Source organism: Aedes aegypti, chromosome 3, assembly GCF_002204515.2.
Source record: "Aedes aegypti strain LVP_AGWG chromosome 3, AaegL5.0 Primary Assembly, whole genome shotgun sequence".
In the NCBI taxonomy this organism is placed as follows: Eukaryota; Metazoa; Arthropoda; class Insecta; order Diptera; family Culicidae; genus Aedes; species Aedes aegypti.
The window spans coordinates 260,749,565-260,768,953 of record NC_035109.1 but is presented as its reverse complement, the minus strand read 5'-3'; the positions used below and the strand labels follow the sequence as shown (position 1 = coordinate 260,768,953).

The 19,389-nt window shown below is 38.0% G+C and overlaps 1 protein-coding gene across 2 annotated transcripts in view; it reads right to left on the bottom strand.

Annotated features, from left to right (window-relative positions):
* LOC5571102 (venom carboxylesterase-6) overlaps window positions 1-19,389 on the bottom strand; it is a 38,721-nt gene that overhangs the window by 1,893 nt on the left and 17,439 nt on the right. Inside the window, exons 2-3 of one of the 2 annotated variants that reach the window (XM_021854290.1) lie at window positions 13,112-13,363; window positions 9,502-10,496 (exon numbers count right to left, since the gene is read on the bottom strand). In XM_021854290.1, coding sequence (XP_021709982.1) covers window positions 9,502-10,496; window positions 13,112-13,363 — 1,247 coding nt within the window. The remainder of the gene's footprint in view (window positions 1-9,501; window positions 10,497-13,111; window positions 13,364-19,389) is intronic. The other variant, XM_021854291.1, reaches the window with a different exon arrangement.

The following is a 19,389-nucleotide window of genomic DNA, read 5'->3' as shown; positions in this document are numbered from 1 at the left end:
ACATGATCCTTGTGGGATCATATGGCATCGAGACTTCGGAACGGTTCACTTCGAAGCAGTTTTCCGTAGGGTTGAACTATGCTATGAATCTATAGCCTCGTAATGTTAATTGTGACAAACGTTTTACATACTTTTTACGCCTAAAAATCTTCAATGATTTTTTGAAAGCTTTATGTACACTATTAGTATAAGTGGGCCTCGTAAACTCAATAATCGCAAAAGTGACCTTTATTCAAAAACTCGATATTTTCTTAAAACTGTGTAAGAATACGAAAAAATAAAAATAAAATGTATTACTGCGTTCTTACAAAGACGTATTTACAAAACAAAAGCGCTGAGTATTGCAAAACGGCATATATTTTTCAATTTGATGAACATTCAAAATCAGTGTTGCTTTAAGACTTTAGCGGAAAATTCTACAAAATTCAGTAAGTTTAGAATTGTTCCTTTGATCTATGTATTTTGATAAAGTAAAGCATTTCATAATAAATGATTGACTGTAGTCAAATGGGCAAAGTTATACAAACTTAAACAAGAGGTGATCCATAAATGCGGCTTGTAATTTTGTTGAATATATTTTTTTACTTGAAATGAGTTATAATTGAGCTTGATATATGTTTAACATTTGCCTCATGGGGACGGACCTGGTGTAGTGGTTAGAACACACGCCTCTCACGCCGAGGACCTGGGATCGATTCGTAGCCCCGATATAGTCACTAAAAATTTCAGTGACGACTTCCTTCGGAAGGGAAGTAAAGCCGTTGGTCCCGAGATGAACTAACCCAGGGCTAAAAATCTCGTTAATAAAGATAAAAAAAAATTGCCTTATGAGATCAACAGAAATTTACAGGATCCCGTTATGAACCATCAAGAGCCTGATAGGAATCTTCAGGTGCACGTAAGGAATTTACAGGAAAACGCTAGGGTTGTGAAGCATCTTGCTAGGAATTCGTAGGATAACTCTAAGGAATAAGCATTTTTGGATTCCGCTGCGATATTGCTGAAAATTTTCAAGTCTCCGATGAAAATTTTCAAAAGTTTATTATTATTGGGCTACCACTAGCACTCCTCGAATTCCTCTACAAACCTATTCAAAATCACCAATATTTCACCAGAAATACTTAAAATATCACTAGGAATATCCCGCTAGAAAATTAGACGACGCCCTAGCAACCTTAAGAGTTCATTAGGAATCTTCAGATTCTGGACACAATCCTCAATTACCAATTATACATTCTCAGGATCCCGCCAGAAACCCTCAGTGTCCACCATAAATCTGCAGATATTCTCAATAATCCGTTAAAATTTCTAAGAAGTCCAAAGAATTCTCATAGATTTAGCTCGTAAGGAACATTTTGATTATATTTAAACCCGTATCCTTTATTAAAAATCTTGTATAACATTCTAGATCGACTCGTAACAAATCTAGCGTCTTACAAATAGCAGAGATATCAATATACCTACCAATACCACAAACAAAGAGTTAAAACACTGTTAATCGTTTTTATCGCACGCTTCAATGATATTATTGAGAATAAAATGTAGTTTGGACTGTGTACGTATTTGTCATGGCGCCGGTGGGTTTCTTGGAAAAATAATAAAAATGTAGTAAAATATGCATTCTTTTCATGGATTGTATATTGACACTTCTGCAATTCTCTTGAATAACGCAATTTATTTGATGAATTTCCTTTAAAGTTATGATATACGACATTTTGCTGTACTTATATCTATTATTGCGGTTATAATAATAAAAAACAATGTTTAGCCTCATTTGAGACGAAATTTATGATTGTAACTCTGTGTGAGTCATAGAATTTTTGTTCCTCTTATGTCGGTGCTTGTGCTCAAATAAGCTGTTCCAAATGTGAAGAATAGTGTTTATTAGAGTATCACCTACTGGCAAACCCAAGTGGGCTGGTCACTCAGTATTAATCCCTAAGAAAAAATATTGCTATCCAGTTGCGATACTAGTGGAGATTATTGCTCTCATGAAACGTTGCGAACGCATGACCATCCCGAAGTAAATAAGCGCGTACGAGAGCCCTTAGTAGTTGGTGACATTTGGGGAAAATCGACGGAAATGGAGCTCTGGAATGTAATCGGTGTAGAGATGACCTGTTATTCAAATGACAGGTCTCAACAGACTCAAAAATATTTACAAAAATTTACAAATTTTAATGGTATTCAAAAGTGTTGCCAAAAATGGATCCATTTTGTTGTCAAAATGGGGGGGGGGGGGGGGGGGGGGGGGTTTGGGGCCAAAAATGGAGCATGCCAGAAACGGAGCATGCCAAAAACGGAATCCCACTGTATAATTCTAAAACTATCAGATATAGAAAAAATGATGTTCTACAAAGTTTTCATATTTTCTATAATCTTCAATATTGTAGAACATTTTGTAGCGTTATCTTTTGAAATAAACAAGTTTGAGAGCGAATTTCAAAAACTATGAACTTTGGCGCTTAGGACGCTTTTGCATATAACGCGTCTTGACCAGACAAACAAATGTTCAGAAGACACTAAAACTATATCTCTTATATTTGAGCAATTCTTGCTGAAACCAGGCCGCCATCAGCACCCATCGTTAGAATTCCAATTTTATGTCACTGATCGCTAGTTTTCGATAAAACTATGGGTGGTCCTTTCGGTTTTCTCAAATTGGTGGACCCCTCGTACGCCAGCTAGCTAAACAGTTTGCGAAAAAGCCCATTTTTTGATAAATCTTGGGTATTTGGCGGCAATTTTGAATTTGGTCGCCATCTTGAATTTTGTTAGAAAAATCGTTTTTTCGTTATTAGCGCGCCCCTAGTTTCTGAGATCACCATCAGAAAGCTGAAGAAAAATTACGTAAGATAGGCTACAGAAACTAGATGAGCTATGGTATTTACCCTACCAAATGAACGATTTTCTAAATCATGTTATACGATTTTGACGCATATGGCGAGTGCAATCAATTCCAACCATTATTTTTTTAACAACAAAGAAACAAGTTTTAAATTGTTGGTGTTTTATTCGAGTCGAGTGAACAATATGAGTATTATTTTGAGTTGAAAAATTTGGCGGCCATCTTGGATTTTGACGTCATCTTGGTTTTAAGTAGTAGAATGAGTTTTCACCTTGTTAGCACTCAACATGTTGAATTTCAATGCTACCGTTACACTTACTCTTCTTCTTGTTCTTCTTTTTCCTCATAATTTAACATCATGAGCGCTGAGATGGTACAAAATCATTCAACTGCTAAAAACCAAGATGGCCGCCAGATTTTCCAACCTCGAAATGATACACCTGCGTTTCGGCATTACGTCCACATTAGAACAAAACCTGCTTCTCATCTTTCAATTTCGCTATTTTTCACATGCATGTTGGGCGGTATTAAAAACGATACTTTATGGCTCAGAAAATCAAGGATGTTTTTTTCTTCAAAATTTAAGATTTAAAAAAAAATGTTTGTTTGATACAACCAATGTTTTTCATTTATATAATTTATTTATTCATTATTACTGAATTCAAACATATGTCGAAGAATTATTCTGTTGTCAAATATCGCATTATAAAAGAAAATCCCTGTTTAATAACCTGTATTTATAACTTATAAAGCTGAGTATCAGGCTCGGTGCCGGGAGGGAAGTAACGTGAGGAAAATGAAGAATAATTAAAAGAAAAGTATTCGTAACCTTTTTTTTATTGGTAGCCTCTGAATTCGACATGCTGAGTGCTATCAAGGTGAAAAATTCATTCTTATACCTAAAAGCAGAATGGCGTCAACATTTAAGATAACCGCCAGATTTTATCACTCAAAATAATATTCTTATTCTTTATTTGACTCTTCGACTCAAATAAAACACTAACGGTTGAAAACTTGTTTCTTTGTTGCACGAAAAATGATGTTTGTATTGATTGCACGTCAAAATCGTATAACATGATTTAGAAAATCGTTCATTTGATAGGGTAAATACCATTGCTCACATAGTTTCTGTAGCCTATCTTACGCAATTTTTCCTCAGCTTTCTGATGGTGATCTCAGAATTCAAAACTAGCGGTGCGCTAAAGGTTAAAAAAAATTTTCTAACAAAATTCAAGATGGCGACCAATTTTAAAATGGCCGCCAAAATTTGTTCAAGTTTAAATGAAAGCTATATCCTTTCTTTATACGATGCGATTAAGTTTGCTATGTGTTCCAAGCGAAATATGAGACATATCACGTGAAGAAATACCCAAGATTTATCAAAAAATGGGCTTTTTCGCAAACTGTTCAGCTAGCTGGCGTACTAGGGGTCCACCAATTTGAGAAAACCGAAAGGACCACCCTTAAGTTTTATCGAAAACTAGCGATCAGTGACATATAATTGGAATACTAACGATGGGTGCCGATGGCGGCCTGGTTTCAGCGAGGATTGCTCATTTTCAAGTTATTAATTATTTCCACTTAATTTCGTTCAGTGGACCAATGTGCAATGGTAACTGAATAATAGTTTATTCAGCTGAAAAAAGGTCATATAAAAAAAAATTTAGCTGAAAAAGCTGTTATTCAGCTACCCATGTTCCTTGGTCGTTACTGGCCTCGTGATTAGGGATGGTACACAACTTATGTCACGCTAAATTTCATCTGTTTTGATCCCCTCTACCCCCTTTGTCACACTTTTTGTATGAGGCCTCCGAAAATGTTGTAAGGCTTGTCACGCTTGGATAGATCCCCTCCCCCTCCTTGGAGCGTGACATAATTTGTGCATGACCCCTTATTACATAAAACTACTCTTGAATCATTGTAATAAAATGATTGAAACGATGTAAATCGACTAGTCACATCGTTTCGTACATGTTCGGGTGTAATTTTACGCAACAATTACGATGTGAGTGATATGCACAGAAAACGACGTGATATTACTATTTACAGGGTTATCGGAGCGCACCGAGAAATGGCTCTACCCCATTTGGCATAATGCCGTTTGGCATAAGTCCATTTGGCATAATGGTCATTTGGCATAACTTGAAGAACATATTTCACGAATCACGTCCGAGTAACACGTGCTTTCCAAGTCATGCTTGTAGGAATGGGTATTTTGTTTCCTTTATGGGGACATGATGCCACTGCGACCAAGTAAATAATTTCATATGCTTCTTGATAAGTTATACTTCACTAAGGGCTTAACTGTCCATATTATGAATCAATAGCCTCAATAGACCTCATAATTTAACATCAATGAAAATTGATGTTAAATTATGAGGCCTCCGTTAAAAAGTTATGTTTTGCTAAACTGCAAGCTGTTCTTTGTAGCAGCTAATGTCAGAAAGAAGGTGAAGTTAGCTAATCAGAATTAATCACTGTGCACCAATATTACGCATTTTGAACAAATTTTACTTCCCGAAAAATAAAAAACTCCTTGTTGAAGTGCAAAGACAGGAGACTAACATCTGCCACTTCAACTTCTTTTACAAAAATATAATGTATACCGTCAAGCTATCATTCACCGTGCATTTAAGAAAAGATTGCACTTCAAATAATTATAAAACTGTTCCAAATAATTTAAAGCTTACTAGAATACCACTATGTAGCGTGCAATTGTATCATAATTCAGGGAAACATCTAAAACTAGTGATGCATAACAACAAATTATTCAAAAATTATGTTTGAAAATGTCATGTTAAGGTGAAACAGTTTGGAATCAACTTCTAAGATTGTACTCAAACTTCAAAGGCACAAATCTTGCGAAGAAAGCATCCAACAACAGTGCACTTTTTATTTTGGCTTTATGCATTAGCAGAAAGCTTAAAATAAGAAGATCAGAAACATTTGCTTACTATTTCTCCAGTTTTGTGCCTTTGGAAACGTGAGTAGGGGTATATGTCGGCCATTGTGCCGGCCATCTTTGAACTCCGAGATGTTTCACCTTAAGGTCGCCTCGTACCGTTCTATGTCACCATTTACCGTGCACACTAGTGCACCATTCATCGTGCGTATAGTTCTCGTCATAATTCAATTTTGTATCTTGAAGAAACGTTGTTGATGGAGCAACTATGTTGCTAGTAGTGTGTGCACTCATTTTTAAGAGTATTCAAATCTTCATTTACAATAAAAACCATAAAAAGTTTTAAAATCGGCTAAATAATTATTTTTCCATCAAAACCTCCTATAAGGTTTACTGTATTTTCCAAACCATTCCATATTCACATAACAATAAATCTAATATTACCGAATAATTTCATGACTTTTACACTAATGCACGGTTATAGGAACCATACATATTAAAAAGGGTCCATTCACCATGCATTTGTGTTTCGACTAAAACACAATAACAAAATCTTATTTGCATAAAATCCCATGGTTCATACAATGAAATACATCTTACTAGAAGTATCTACAGCGAAAAGTCAAAAAAAAAAAAATGAAAAATGTCATACTCTAACGTTTAAATGAAAAATTTTTGGCGTTTCTACTAAGAGTGTTGAAAAATCTCATTATCAAACAGAATTCACATGATTTTGACTACATAAACTAGGTTTTTCAAAATGCTTTGTAACAAAAACTACTTTATTTCATCAGTTTTATCTTTATATTTTTCTGAGAAAACAATAATATGTGAAAATTGTATGAATATTCCGTAGAAATTTGTATATGTGCACGGTGAATGGAGGCCGCACGGTGACTGGTAACTTAACGTTACATTAGTCTTAAAAGTTTCTAATTAGGTAGAAAACTGATCGACGCACATGGGGTTGAAGACAATTCTTTCTTTGAGTCAAAATGTTCACAACTATTTGCTTCAGAGTTTGTAACTCACCATTCTTGAACAGAAAAGCTTGCTTACGATGCTGTATTAGAATCAGTTATCTTACAGCCAACGGATCTCTATCTACGCGATTAATAAACCTCCCACTTAAAGGGACAGCTGTAAAACACCAATCGTTGAAAGTCTCTGATGGTAAATCCCCAACGATATTCTCAAAGTAAGATGTGATCCGTAATATACTTTGAAAAAGACACATGTATCTCTTAAAGTTTTGCCTTGGGCCTTACATCATTTTATTTTGTACTGAAAAATCATGATCAATATTTGTCCCTTTCTTCAGTAAACTTTACTTGTCTTAGACAAACAAGATTTTAATTTCAAGCACTAACATATGGCTCAATATTTTTAAGCGTCAGAAAAAAAATAATAAATTTTCTTACTCTTATAAATTATGCCAAATGGTCATTATGCCAAATGGCTATTATGCCAAATGTCCCTTATGCCAAATGGGGTAGAGCCCCGGGAAATCTGGAAAAAGCTGGGAATTTCAATTACGGTGGGAAAATATTACATACCAAATAATGTTCCAACCAACAAAATCTCTATATTTTTGTAGATTAGGACTATAGCTTCTGGACTCAAATATTAAGTTAGTCAAGTCAGGGAATAGTATATTGAAACACACCAGTAAATAAAAAACTTTTAATGAAGAAACATCTTGCGAAAAGTGTTTTTTTATATAGTTTGATGAAGCATTTCATGTCATCAATGTTTGGATGTTATCAATTAAATTTCTCGAAGCAAGCTTGCAATTCGCTAGGGTAATTAATTGCAATTTCAACTTTCTATTAAGTTTACCTTTTTTTCAAAAGCATATATTGTATGAATACAACATATAAATATAGACATAGCAAAGTCTCTTTCGGGAATAAAAAAAAATATATATATCTTCCCGGATATATTTGAACCATTTAGTAAATTTTAAACCCAGAATAGTATAAAACTCTCTAATTCATTCCAAAAATATAACTGTTATATTTTACCAGAAATAATTTCCCTGAAATCAACGAGTAGTGTTTGATCCTATGTCCTTTTCGCTTTCTCCTGCGGGAGCATTTATCGAGTAATATCGCGTATCCGGTTAGGCGCATTCATTTTGAATTATATATTTATCGTGTACCAAAACGAATCATTTACCCAATACTTTCCCATATCCAAACACCCACTGTTTACTTGTGGAAGTGCAGAGGACTCTTCGGCTTTCATAAAGCAAGTAATGTGTCAACTTTCCCTTCCCATCCTCAAATTGACCTGCATTCGGACGCAGCCGGCGCCGTCATTGTTTGTTATAATAATGAGAGAACCAGTTCTTACACATTGATGATGCTACTGATCCTGAGTAGCGTCTGTTGGTTCCCTGTTTAAGGCCGCACGGGACGTCATCATAATCACCCTATCCATTTCAAGAAGCAAATCCCAAGAACCACTCCATATATCGATGCGAAAATGTATCACTATGATTCTATATATGTAGTGCACAACCCGATAAATTTTTAGCTTCATCGGTTCATTAAAACTCGAGATTTGCTTCCACAAAGTTTTGATGATGATTGTTAGAGTGAGACGAAAGATAGGGAAAATAACACGGTCTCCCGTGTCCCCTTAAGTACAACTGTTCTTGCAATAACGGTGTAGCAACTGCGGGCGATCAATCATGCTCATGCTCAATAATAGCCCGGAGAAAAACTTCTAGCTTTGTGGGGGTAAACACAAAAAAAAAATCTATGCGGCTGAATATGGAACGATGTTTTGAACAAGTTTGTGCTGCCGTTCAAAATTAAAACTGTGATTCATGCTAAGATTGCCTCGGTGACAATGTTCAATCTTTATTAAGACTAAACCTTTTCATAACGAATTCCACGATTATTTAAAATGACCGACGTACAAACAAAGTTTAATAGATCAAACTGAGATTTACCAGGTTCAATATAAGCCCAAAAATGTTTAATGCGCTTTCCGTCTTCCCCTAAATAGGAATGCTTTGGTGTATGGCCAAAAAACTCGTACTGAAAGTCGTTTGAATTGGTAAAAAAAATCGTAACAGTATGCGTTTCTTACCATATAATTGAACCGGGAATATTTTCGAAATACCAGGAAAAAAACAAGAATTTGAAAATTAACATTTCACTGGCCATCATGAATTTAATTTTTATTGTGTATTCAAAAATAAAAATAATATGTTGAAAACATAGATGCTTACAAAGAAACCTTAAATGTTTCAATTCTTAGACATATTGTCTGGTGCATTCGCCTCTATGACTATTATCAGACATATTCACAGTTCCAAGAAATGCAATTCATGTTATTTCAAATTAATTCTGCCAACAATGAAAAATTCAATTGCATTCACCTTTTTTTTATCCACACCGTCGAACGAAGTGTGGTTAGATTTATTCATGCAGGAAGCCCGCACTATTCACTGGTTTGTTTGTTCAATGAGGCGCAAAGCGCATGAAATCGAATCCATTTGCGTACACGGGAGGTGTAGAATTTCCCCGCCTTGGCGTAGGTGTTGAGTTAGAAAGCTAATTGAATGAAATTTGTGTGATTGATTGCCATGCTATTTGCGTTGCAGATTGGAAAAAAGCCCTTGAACAAATACCTCTTGTATGCAGATGAATGATCCCTATTGGGCGAAGGTGTGAAAAGCAACTTTGTGAAACGTGGTGTGAAATATGAATGATTGATTAATGGGTTGGATCAGGCTTACCCGTATTTGGCAAAGTTTGTCCATAGGCGAACCATGCGGCGCAGGACTTTAAGTGATTGTTTTACGAGTGGCTCGTTCACTTTGCCTGATGTTACTACATTCCGATAGTTGTATGGTGTGAAGAGATATCCGAGATCGTCACCGTGCATGGCACCAGACATTGGATGGATTTCGTTTCGGTAATACTCGTTTTTGGCATAGGCAAATGGCCCGTCAAATGAGAATCGATAACGATAGATGGGCGACTTAAATCGCTGTGACGCCTTCTCAATAAAATATTGCAGTCCAAACTGGAAGTCAGCATAAGAGCCCAGCTTTCGATAGAAGATTCTCGCGGAACGATTCGCACGTCGGTACTCCAAATAATCTCTGATGCGCTCGTAGATGGTGACATTGTTATTTGGATAATTGAATTGATCCATGCTGAAATTTCGGCTGTCGTATAAGTTATCGTGCTCTACCGCCGTGCTTCCAATCATAAGGGGTACATCGTTGATGGGTCTCATCATTCGAACGGCGTCGTAAGGATTTCTTCTCGCATAGTCGTTGTCTGCGCTGGGCATGTAACATGAATGAGTTAGTGTAAAATAGTGGAATTTAGGACCATCATTGGATACTATAAGGCCTGCTGGCTTCATTTTCAGTTCATCTTTGTTAGTAACATCGATGTATTTTAGAAATTCGTTACTACACCATTGAGTGAGGAAACTGTATGCCCATGGTTGAGTCATCGTTCCACTCATAGCAATCACATGGCTGAATAGTTTCTTCGATGAGTGGGCGTACATATGGTATGTGGCAGCAGCAGACCCGGAACTCCATCCCACTATAGTAACTCGCTTGGGATCTCCACCGAAGCTTCTGATGTTTCGTTTAACCCACCGGAAAACTTCACTTTGATCCTTGAGTCCTAAATTGGATGCTATGTTTAAATCTTCTATCCCGAGAAATCCCAATGCTGATAAACGGTAATTGAATGTAACCATTATGACTTCCTGTAATGAAGAAAAAAAAAAAACAAATAATTTAAAAAAAGTTTAAACAAAAATGTATATGTAATCGAATGTTTCATATTCTTCTTCTTCTTTTTCTTCTTGGCATTAACGTCTTCAGTGGGACAAAGCCTGCTTCTCAGCTTAGTGTTCTTATCACTTATTCTGCCCCACGCTCGCCAAATCGATACGCACTTGATCCACCCACCTAGCTCCACACTCCCCACCCCCCACCCACCTGGCTCGACTTCCACTGATGATGAGCCTCCGTATTTCACGGCTAACGTTATTGTCAGCCGTCAGCAAGGATCCACGGTAAACGAACTCGTCGACTACCTCGGACGTATCCCCGTCTATCGTAACCTACCTAGGCGAGCCCTGTCGCGCTCGGCCCCACCAGCTAACATGTACTTTTTCTTGGCTGCATTCACCACCAGTCCAACCTTTGCTGCCTTGCGTTTCAGGCGGGTGTATAGGTCTGCCACCTTTTCAAATGTTCGGCCGAAAATGTCTATATCATTCGCGAAGCAAACAAATTGACTGGATCTCGTAAAAATCGTACCCGGTTGTTAAGCCCGGCTCTCCACATAACACCTTCTAGTGCAATATTGAACGAAAGTCCAATAGACAGGCACGAAAGTCCATCACCTTGTCGTAGTCCCCGGTGGGATCCAAACGAACTGGAGTGTTTTCCTGGCGCCTTCGCACAATTTTGCACACCTTTCATCGTCGCTCTTATCAGTCTCGTGAGCTACCCGGGAAAGCTGTTCTCGTCCATGATTTTCCATAGCTCTACGCGGTCGATACTATCGTATGCCGCCTTGAAATCTATGAAAAGGTGATGCGTTGGGACCTGGTATTCACGACATTTTTGGAGGATTTGCCGTACAGTGAAGATCTGGTCCGTTGTCGATCGGCCGTCAACGAAGCCGGCTTGATAACTTCCCACGTACTCGTTTACTACAGGTGACAAACGACGGAAGATGATCTGGGATCATATTTTGTAGGCCGCATCTAGAATGGTGATTGCTTGAAAATTCTCACAATCTAACTTATCGCCTTTCTTGTAGATGGGGCATATTACCCCTTCCTTCCACTCCTCCGGTAGCTGTTCTGTTTCCCAGATTGTGCCTATCAGCTGGTGTAGACAAATGGCCAGCCTCTCCAGCCCCATCGTTATGAGTTCAGCTCCGATACCATCCTTACCAGCAGCTTTATTGTTCTTGAGCTGGTGAATGGCATCCTTAACCTCCCTCAAAGTGGGGGCTGGTTGGTTTCCATCATATTATGGCACGGTAAATGGCTGGGCATGGCGTACCATTAGTATCTCGCGTACCTGCAGGAATAAAATAGACCCCTTCGTGTGGTCCTTAGCCTCATGCCCAGCAACTCCTATCCCTACCTCCACGTGGAACTGGCCGGGGTACGAGTAACCTTAGGGAAAATCAAGTAATTAACCCCGGTGGGCATTTTAGTCGTATGCTGACAGGGAAGGGGGGTTTGCTTTTGCAAACCTGGAGCGTCTGTACTCCATGTTAGGAGCGGCTCATAACAGCGTCTGTTCCCCATGTCAGGGGCGACTGATCATCGTCCGAGTGCCAGAGAAGGACTCTAAACTAAACTGCGCACTATGGTCCTCCGAACATTTAGGGGAAATGGTACTCCGGAAATCTAGGGAGTAGATGTAAGGCCCTGCAAGCCAGCCGTTAAAAAAAATCAAGCAACGAATAATCAACGAGAGAATATTGAATTAAAGAAACCTATAAAAATTCTGAACTGCTACGACAAATAAAATACAATATGTTATCGACAAAATGTTAACAATAGCTTAAAATAGTTTTACCAAATTTGAATGACAGTGTTGCCTAACACAAAACACCCAGTCAACATTTTGGTTGGTATAACTTTTGTTATACATCATTCTATATGAATCAATTCAATCGTATAGAATGCATGAAAAGGCTATATACCTACCAAAGTGGAGGCTATATACGTACTAGGCACGAGTTTTTCAGACTTTCTGCGACCAGATATACGATGCCATAAAATTTGGATGAAAATAAAAAAAAAGTTCTCAACAAGCCTCAAACACGGGATCTTTGTATTTGGAATCGGACACCTTACGTATAGTGGTATCAGGGGTTTTATATCTGAAGAGTGATTATATGCCAATATTAATGCATGTTTCATGCACAGCGACATTTGCTTTGTTGTTCTTTGGGGCCCATCGTCAGCAGATACCAAGTTTGGGTGGCAATCTTTGCTAACTTATTGCGATTTCCTATGATGCTTTCTAGATTGATTTATGATCTGTCAGTTTATACAACTTCACGCGATTCTAAGTTGCACTATATACGACATGTTTTGCTGTCAACATAGATTGTCGTTTATGAATCGCATTGGAGATTTATATACAACTTGTGTTGACATTGATAACGCCTTATTTGGCATGTTGTGCGATTTTGATTTTTGACGCACGAATATGTGATTTTGGATGCACATTCTTGTACGATACGTGGTTCACTGGGCAACCTAGATATAAGAAATGGATGTAATTTTTAAAATGCTATAAACAAATTATAAATAAACTACTTTCCAAGTTAGGCGGCAATACTCACCTCGTCTAATATAAACTCGCTTCCGAAGATGTCAGTTTCCGACGAGCCCTCGGTAAAGCTGCCGCCATGGATCCACACCAATACCGGCATCGAAGGGCGTGGCCTTTTGCTCACTCTAACATACGGAGTATACACATTCAGATACAGGCAATCCTCATTGCCGAGTTTTTTCCATGCAATAGTATGTTGTACGCATGGATGAGACACGTTATCGAAGGTTACCGAAGCGTCGAAATACAGTGGAACTGGATCCTGTACATCGAATAAGAATTGTTTTATTGATTTTGTACTGAATCAGGAAATTGAAGTATGTACTACATTGATCATAAAAATGAGTTATAACTTAATAGATGTTTTCTATTATCTTTTTTTATAATATATCTTATATGTGAGGATTGTGGGTTCGAATCCCACCGGTCGAGGATCTTTTCTGGTTGGAAATTTTCGTTATTTGAAGGGCATAAAGTATCTTCGTACCTGCCACACAATATGCACATTCGTGTCAAATAAGGCAACGGGACCCGATGGTATTCCGATTGTTGGCTCCAAAGCGGCAGTGAATGCGGACCCGGACCATATGCAGAAATACGATACAACGCTGCATAGATCAAGGAATCTTTTCGGAAGAATGGAAGCGACAGAAATTGGTGCTACTACCAAAGGCGGGGAAACCACCAAGTGACCTGTCTACTAGGTTGTTGAAGAGGCTAGTATCGTAAACGGAAGGTGCGAACGGCCTGTCTAACAATCAGTTTGGATTCAGAAAAGACTCTGGGCGCTATCCAGCCGGTCGTTCAGACAGCTGAGGTAGCAATCGAGCATAAAAGGAACGGTATCCGTTACTGCGCGGTTGTGATTCTGGATGTGAAAAAAGCGTTCAACAGCTGGGAAGCGATAGCCCACGCCGTTCATCACCTCAAGGTACAGATGCAGTTGTGTAAGCTTCTAGAAAGCTGTTTCTATGGTAGGATTCTACTGTACGACACAGGGGAGGGACAGAAAAGTGTTCGAAGTACCGCGGGAGTACCTCATGGTTCAATCCTGGGCCCGATGTTATGGAATGTGATGTACGATGACGTCATCGTACTGAGCTGCTCCGTCCTACGGGCGTTACTGTTAAAAGATTGTTCGATTCGCCGATGACATCACCCTAGTGCAGTGGTTCCCAACCTTTTTGGAGCTGTGACCCCCTTTCAAGTTCTACAAACATCCCGCGGACCCCTGAAAATAAAGGTTCACGCAATCAAAATTTATGTAAACAAAGGATTTCTCTGATTAGAATCTGATGATTGGAATGCAACTTAATATAAGGTTCTAAATAAAACGATTATATACTGCATCATAAACAAAGGTTACACTAGCATTCCAAAAATCTCTAAGGATTTGTCATTGATTTTATCATTCGTGGAAATGTATGAAGAAGCCTGTTTAAAAGTTTAGCAAAAATCTACCAAAAACCACGAATGAATCAACATACTTCCTTGGCTGGGAAGAGATCCTCTGAAGAAATTCACTGAAAACCAAGCCAGGTGTCTACTAACAAGGGAAGGTTACGATGGTGTTACACGGGGTTTTAAACCGGACTATTTTTGTTAGATTCTACTTGACGAAATATGAAAAACCCCAAAGCCTTTCGGGTGATGGACAAGTGGTGTAGCCAGAAGGGGCTCAAAAAGGGGCAAATTTGTACCTATATTATATTATTAGGCTAATTGGTAATTTGACAAAAATATTTTTTTAACATTCATTGTGATGGTAGAGAACGGAATTGACATTGATTTGGTTTAAAAATGTATTTTTTCCATGCTATAGGCGCTACCGAGATGGGTTTCTAGTTGGTATACTATTCTAATAAAACCAAATTTGTCTTGGTGTCCGTATTCCATGTTAGTTACGCCAATGGCATAAAAATACATTATAAATAAACATTAATATCAATTCTGTTCATTACTATCGTAATAAATGCTGAGAAGAATCTTTTTGACAAATTTTCAATTGACTCAATAATATTATATTCGTACAAAATCGACCTTTCCAGAGCCCCTCCTGGCCACACCACTGGTCCATCACCCGGAAGGCTTTGGGGTTTTTCATATTTCAACATGTAGAATCTAACAAAAATAGTCCGGTTGAAAACCCCGTGTAACACCATCGTGACCTTCCCTTGTAAGTATCTTTCAAAGGAAAAAGATCTAGCCCAAATTTTACAAAAGTTTTTCTTGGGGAGACCCTTCAACTCCACTAGCAATTCGTGATAGCTTTTCTTATCATCCATTTTAAAAATTTCCTCGAAAAGAAAATATGAAAATTTTTCAAAAATTTGGAAAATTTCTTGAGGTGTTTCTATAGGATTTCACCATAAATTGTGAAGATCTTATCGCCAAGGATTTTTTGCGAAGATGTTGTGAGGAATCTAGCAAGCGAGTTTTTAAGAGGCTGCTGGAAATATATTGAAAGTTTTTTTTTATAATCAGCTTCATAGTCCAATTAGATCCGTGGAAAAATTTATGAATTGTCCTCCAAAAATCTTCTCAGTAAACAACGAAGAATCACTACTTTGGGCATCATCATCTCACATGAATCAAACATACATCTTGTTGACTTTGAGAGGTTCACGTCTATGTTTTGAGTGCAGTAAGTGAAGACTTTCCTCGTTTCTGCCGATTTTTCGCCAAGGAACTCCCAGAAGTTTTTTCCACAGATCTCGCTACAAATCTAAAAAAAAATATTCCAAGAATTCTCAATGCATAGGGTGCCGGTACCAATAATTGCAATGACCAGTAGATTAAACTATAAAATGAAACGTATGTTTTTTTTATAAAAACGGCATGCGTTACTCTTTGGTGGATAGATCGTCTCTAATTAAGTCGATTTGCTAAATATCAGCTTTTTATTTTATCAAAACGTCATATGAATAATAAAGTTTTAGCAAAAAAAAGTTCTCTTGCACCAGTAGTTACCGTCGTGTTTCAGTTGTGGATCATCTGATGGAAGCAGTTTTTTAAATAGATGTATAAAACAGAAGAAATGTCACCGAAATGATCTTGATGCTTCATTCGAAAGATTTAAATTGCTGCTCCAAGAAAAAAAAAATGAAACCTGTGTAAAAATCAACTACAGTCGCCTCTCCACATCTTGATATCGAAGGGACCATCGAGATAGGGAGAGATCGAGACAAAGAACAAATTTTTGATACAGTGCGCATCGTACCTTCGTGCTGTGCGTACACGAATTCTCTCTGCTCTTGGAAGTTTTCTTAAAAACTACCTAAAGCAATAAAACAGTACTTTTCAGTGCTACAAAAACAGTACTTTTCAGTGCTAAAATTAAAAACGGTACTTTTCAGTGCTACTAAAACAGTACTTTTCAGTACTATTTTTTCTACTATTGATCCCTTTACGATCCTTGTTTGGACCCGTGCCTTCGATTTTTCGTTGGACCCGTTGGCGAAAGCTAGCGATGGTAATCCTTCTTGGACACCGTCTTGGGAAAAAACCTTTCGAAGGTCACGTCTTCTTTCGTTTATTAATTAAACATGGTATCAACAACAAACAAAAGGAAGGGTGAATCTCTGAATTCACTACTTCCTTCCAAAAAAGTGGGTTTTAAAACTTTCACTACACGTGGCAAGAATGGAAGAAAGGACGCTTCCCCGGAATGCGAACTTTCTTCCAAGGGTGAAATGAATAATTGTATCGAAATGAGCAATCAGTTCGATGCTCTAGACAAATTTTCCGAACACCAAATCGAAGCAGCCTCTAGCCCAGGCTCTTTGATTCAAGTGAGGAAGCAAAGAGTGCCGCCTATCGTGGTCAGTTGTTCCGAATTTGGTGGATTTAGGCAGGAGATCTTGAACTCCATTAGGGGAATCAAGGTGTCCTTCCAAATCGCAAAGAAAGGAGACTGTCGCGTTTTGCCGGAAACTCTTAAAGATCGTGAACTTCTTCTCAGACATCTTGAAGAGAAGAAGCACAAATTTTTTACTTATGACGACAAAACTGAACGTTTGTTCAAAGTTGTCTTGAAAGGTCTCTCAAGTGACTATAAATCACCTGAAGAGATCAAAAATGGAATAAATGATATACTTGGATTTTCCCCAGTCCAAGTAATCATTATGAAAAAGAGAACCCAATCTGGCATTGTTCGGAAAGGGCTTTCTCAAGAATTTTATTTAGTTCACTTTAACAAAAAAGAACTAAATAATATTAAAGCTTTAGAAAAAGCAAAACTTTTGTTTGATGTCCGTGTGACATGGGAACATTTCCAGAAACCTGGAGGAAATGACCAGAACCCCACTCAGTGCCGTCGGTGCCAAAAGTGGGGTCATGGTACAAAAAATTGTCGCATGGATGCTAAATGCATGATTTGCGGAGGTTCTTCTCACGCCAAAGACGTCTGTCCAGTGAAGGAAGATACCACCAAACTCATATGTTGTAATTGCGGGGCTAACCATAAGTCCAATTTTTGGAATTGTCCTTCACGCAAAAAGGTCATTGAGGCTCGTGCCAGGCAGATGAAAGATAATATCCGTTACGATAACGGTCGTTTCCGGAATTTGCCTGGTAGAGTATCGAACAATGCTCATTTTTCAGTTAACGATCGCTTGATCATGAATCATACCCATCAGGAAGAACATAATCATGCTCATTCACAAACAAATTTTAGTCCGTCGGGTAGCCGTTCGAATCTTTCTATTTCGAATGTATCTACCCACGGTAAATCCTTTGCCGATATCGTAGCAGGAAATTCGAACTCCTCCCCTGTTCGATCCATGGGTACCCATTCTACTTGTTTCAAATCAAATGGAAAAAACCCTACCGCCACAGGTAACTCCGCTTCTTCGTCTACCGGAAATTCCAATGGGAAATCACATGACATGTCTGCCTCTGATTTTAATTTTCTAACTGAACAATTGAATCTAATGATTGATGCAATGTTCAAAGCCACCACTATGACTGAAGCAGTCCAAGTAGGTGTAAAATTTACAAATCAAATTGTTATTGGATTACGTTTTTCTAATGGATCCAAATAATAATTTAAATATTTTAAATTGGAATGCTCGTTCTCTGAATGGTAAAGAGGATGAGCTGTTTAATTTTCTTACGGTTAATAACGTGCATATAGCAGTTATTACCGAAACGTATTTAAAACCTGGATCTAAACTCAAAAGAGATCCTAACTTTTTTGTTTATCGTAATGATCGACTTTATGGGGCATGTGGGGGAGTTGCAATCATCATTCATAGGCGTATAAAACATCAACTGTTTTCATCATTTGAAACTAAAGTTTTTGAAACTTTAGGTGTTTCTGTTGAAACACAGTTTGGTAAATATACTTTCATAGCTGCCTATTTGCCTTTTCAATGCTCTGGGCAGCAAGTTAATTTGCTCCAAACTGACTTGCGTAAATTGACTCGCAATAAGTCAAAATTTTTTGTCATTGGTGACTTTAATGCCAAACATCGGTCATGGAATAATTCTCAAAGTAATTCCAACGGCAGAATTTTATTTGATGAGTGCTCTTCAGGATATTTCTCAATTCAATACCCTGATAGCCCCACATGTTTTTTCCTTTTCTAGAAATCCATCTACGATTGATTTGGTCTTAACCGACTCTAGTCATCTTTGTAGCCAACTGATTACTCATGCTGATTTTGATTCTGATCATGTCCCTGTTACATTTCAAATATCCCAAGAAGCGATTCTCAATCCTATCAGCTCCACTTTCAATTATTTACGAGCCGACTGGAATATATATAAAACGTATGTTGACTCCAATCTTGATGTTAACATTTCCAGTGATGGAAAGTGGCGAACGCTTCATCTGAACTGGAACAAAAACAAAACCAAACGCTCCCGAGCGTCAGAGCGCTGGCTTACTCGCATCTGTCGACTCCCGAGTAACTGAAGCAAAAAGTGATTCGCGAACGTGTTCGGAGCTGCTCAGAGTCATATTGTGCTTTTGGGAAAAAAGCTGCTTACCCTCCGAGATTTATGGTTTTCAAGGGCTTTTGACTACAAACTAGTAGTTTACTATCGATATGATGGTTATACAATCAATTTGTCTGTCAAAACCATAATAAATCACACCTTGCTCGGTTACTCGCGAGTAAAGGCTCGCGAGCTTGTTGCTACTTCTTTTGACATGTTCTCCCGAGCAGACGGGTGCGGGCTTACTCACACCTAGCCAGATTCCGAGTCTGTGATGTTTGTTATGCGTTGGTATACACTCGTGAGCTGCTTCGTGATGCGAACTTTTCCAGCACTGAACATTTCTTT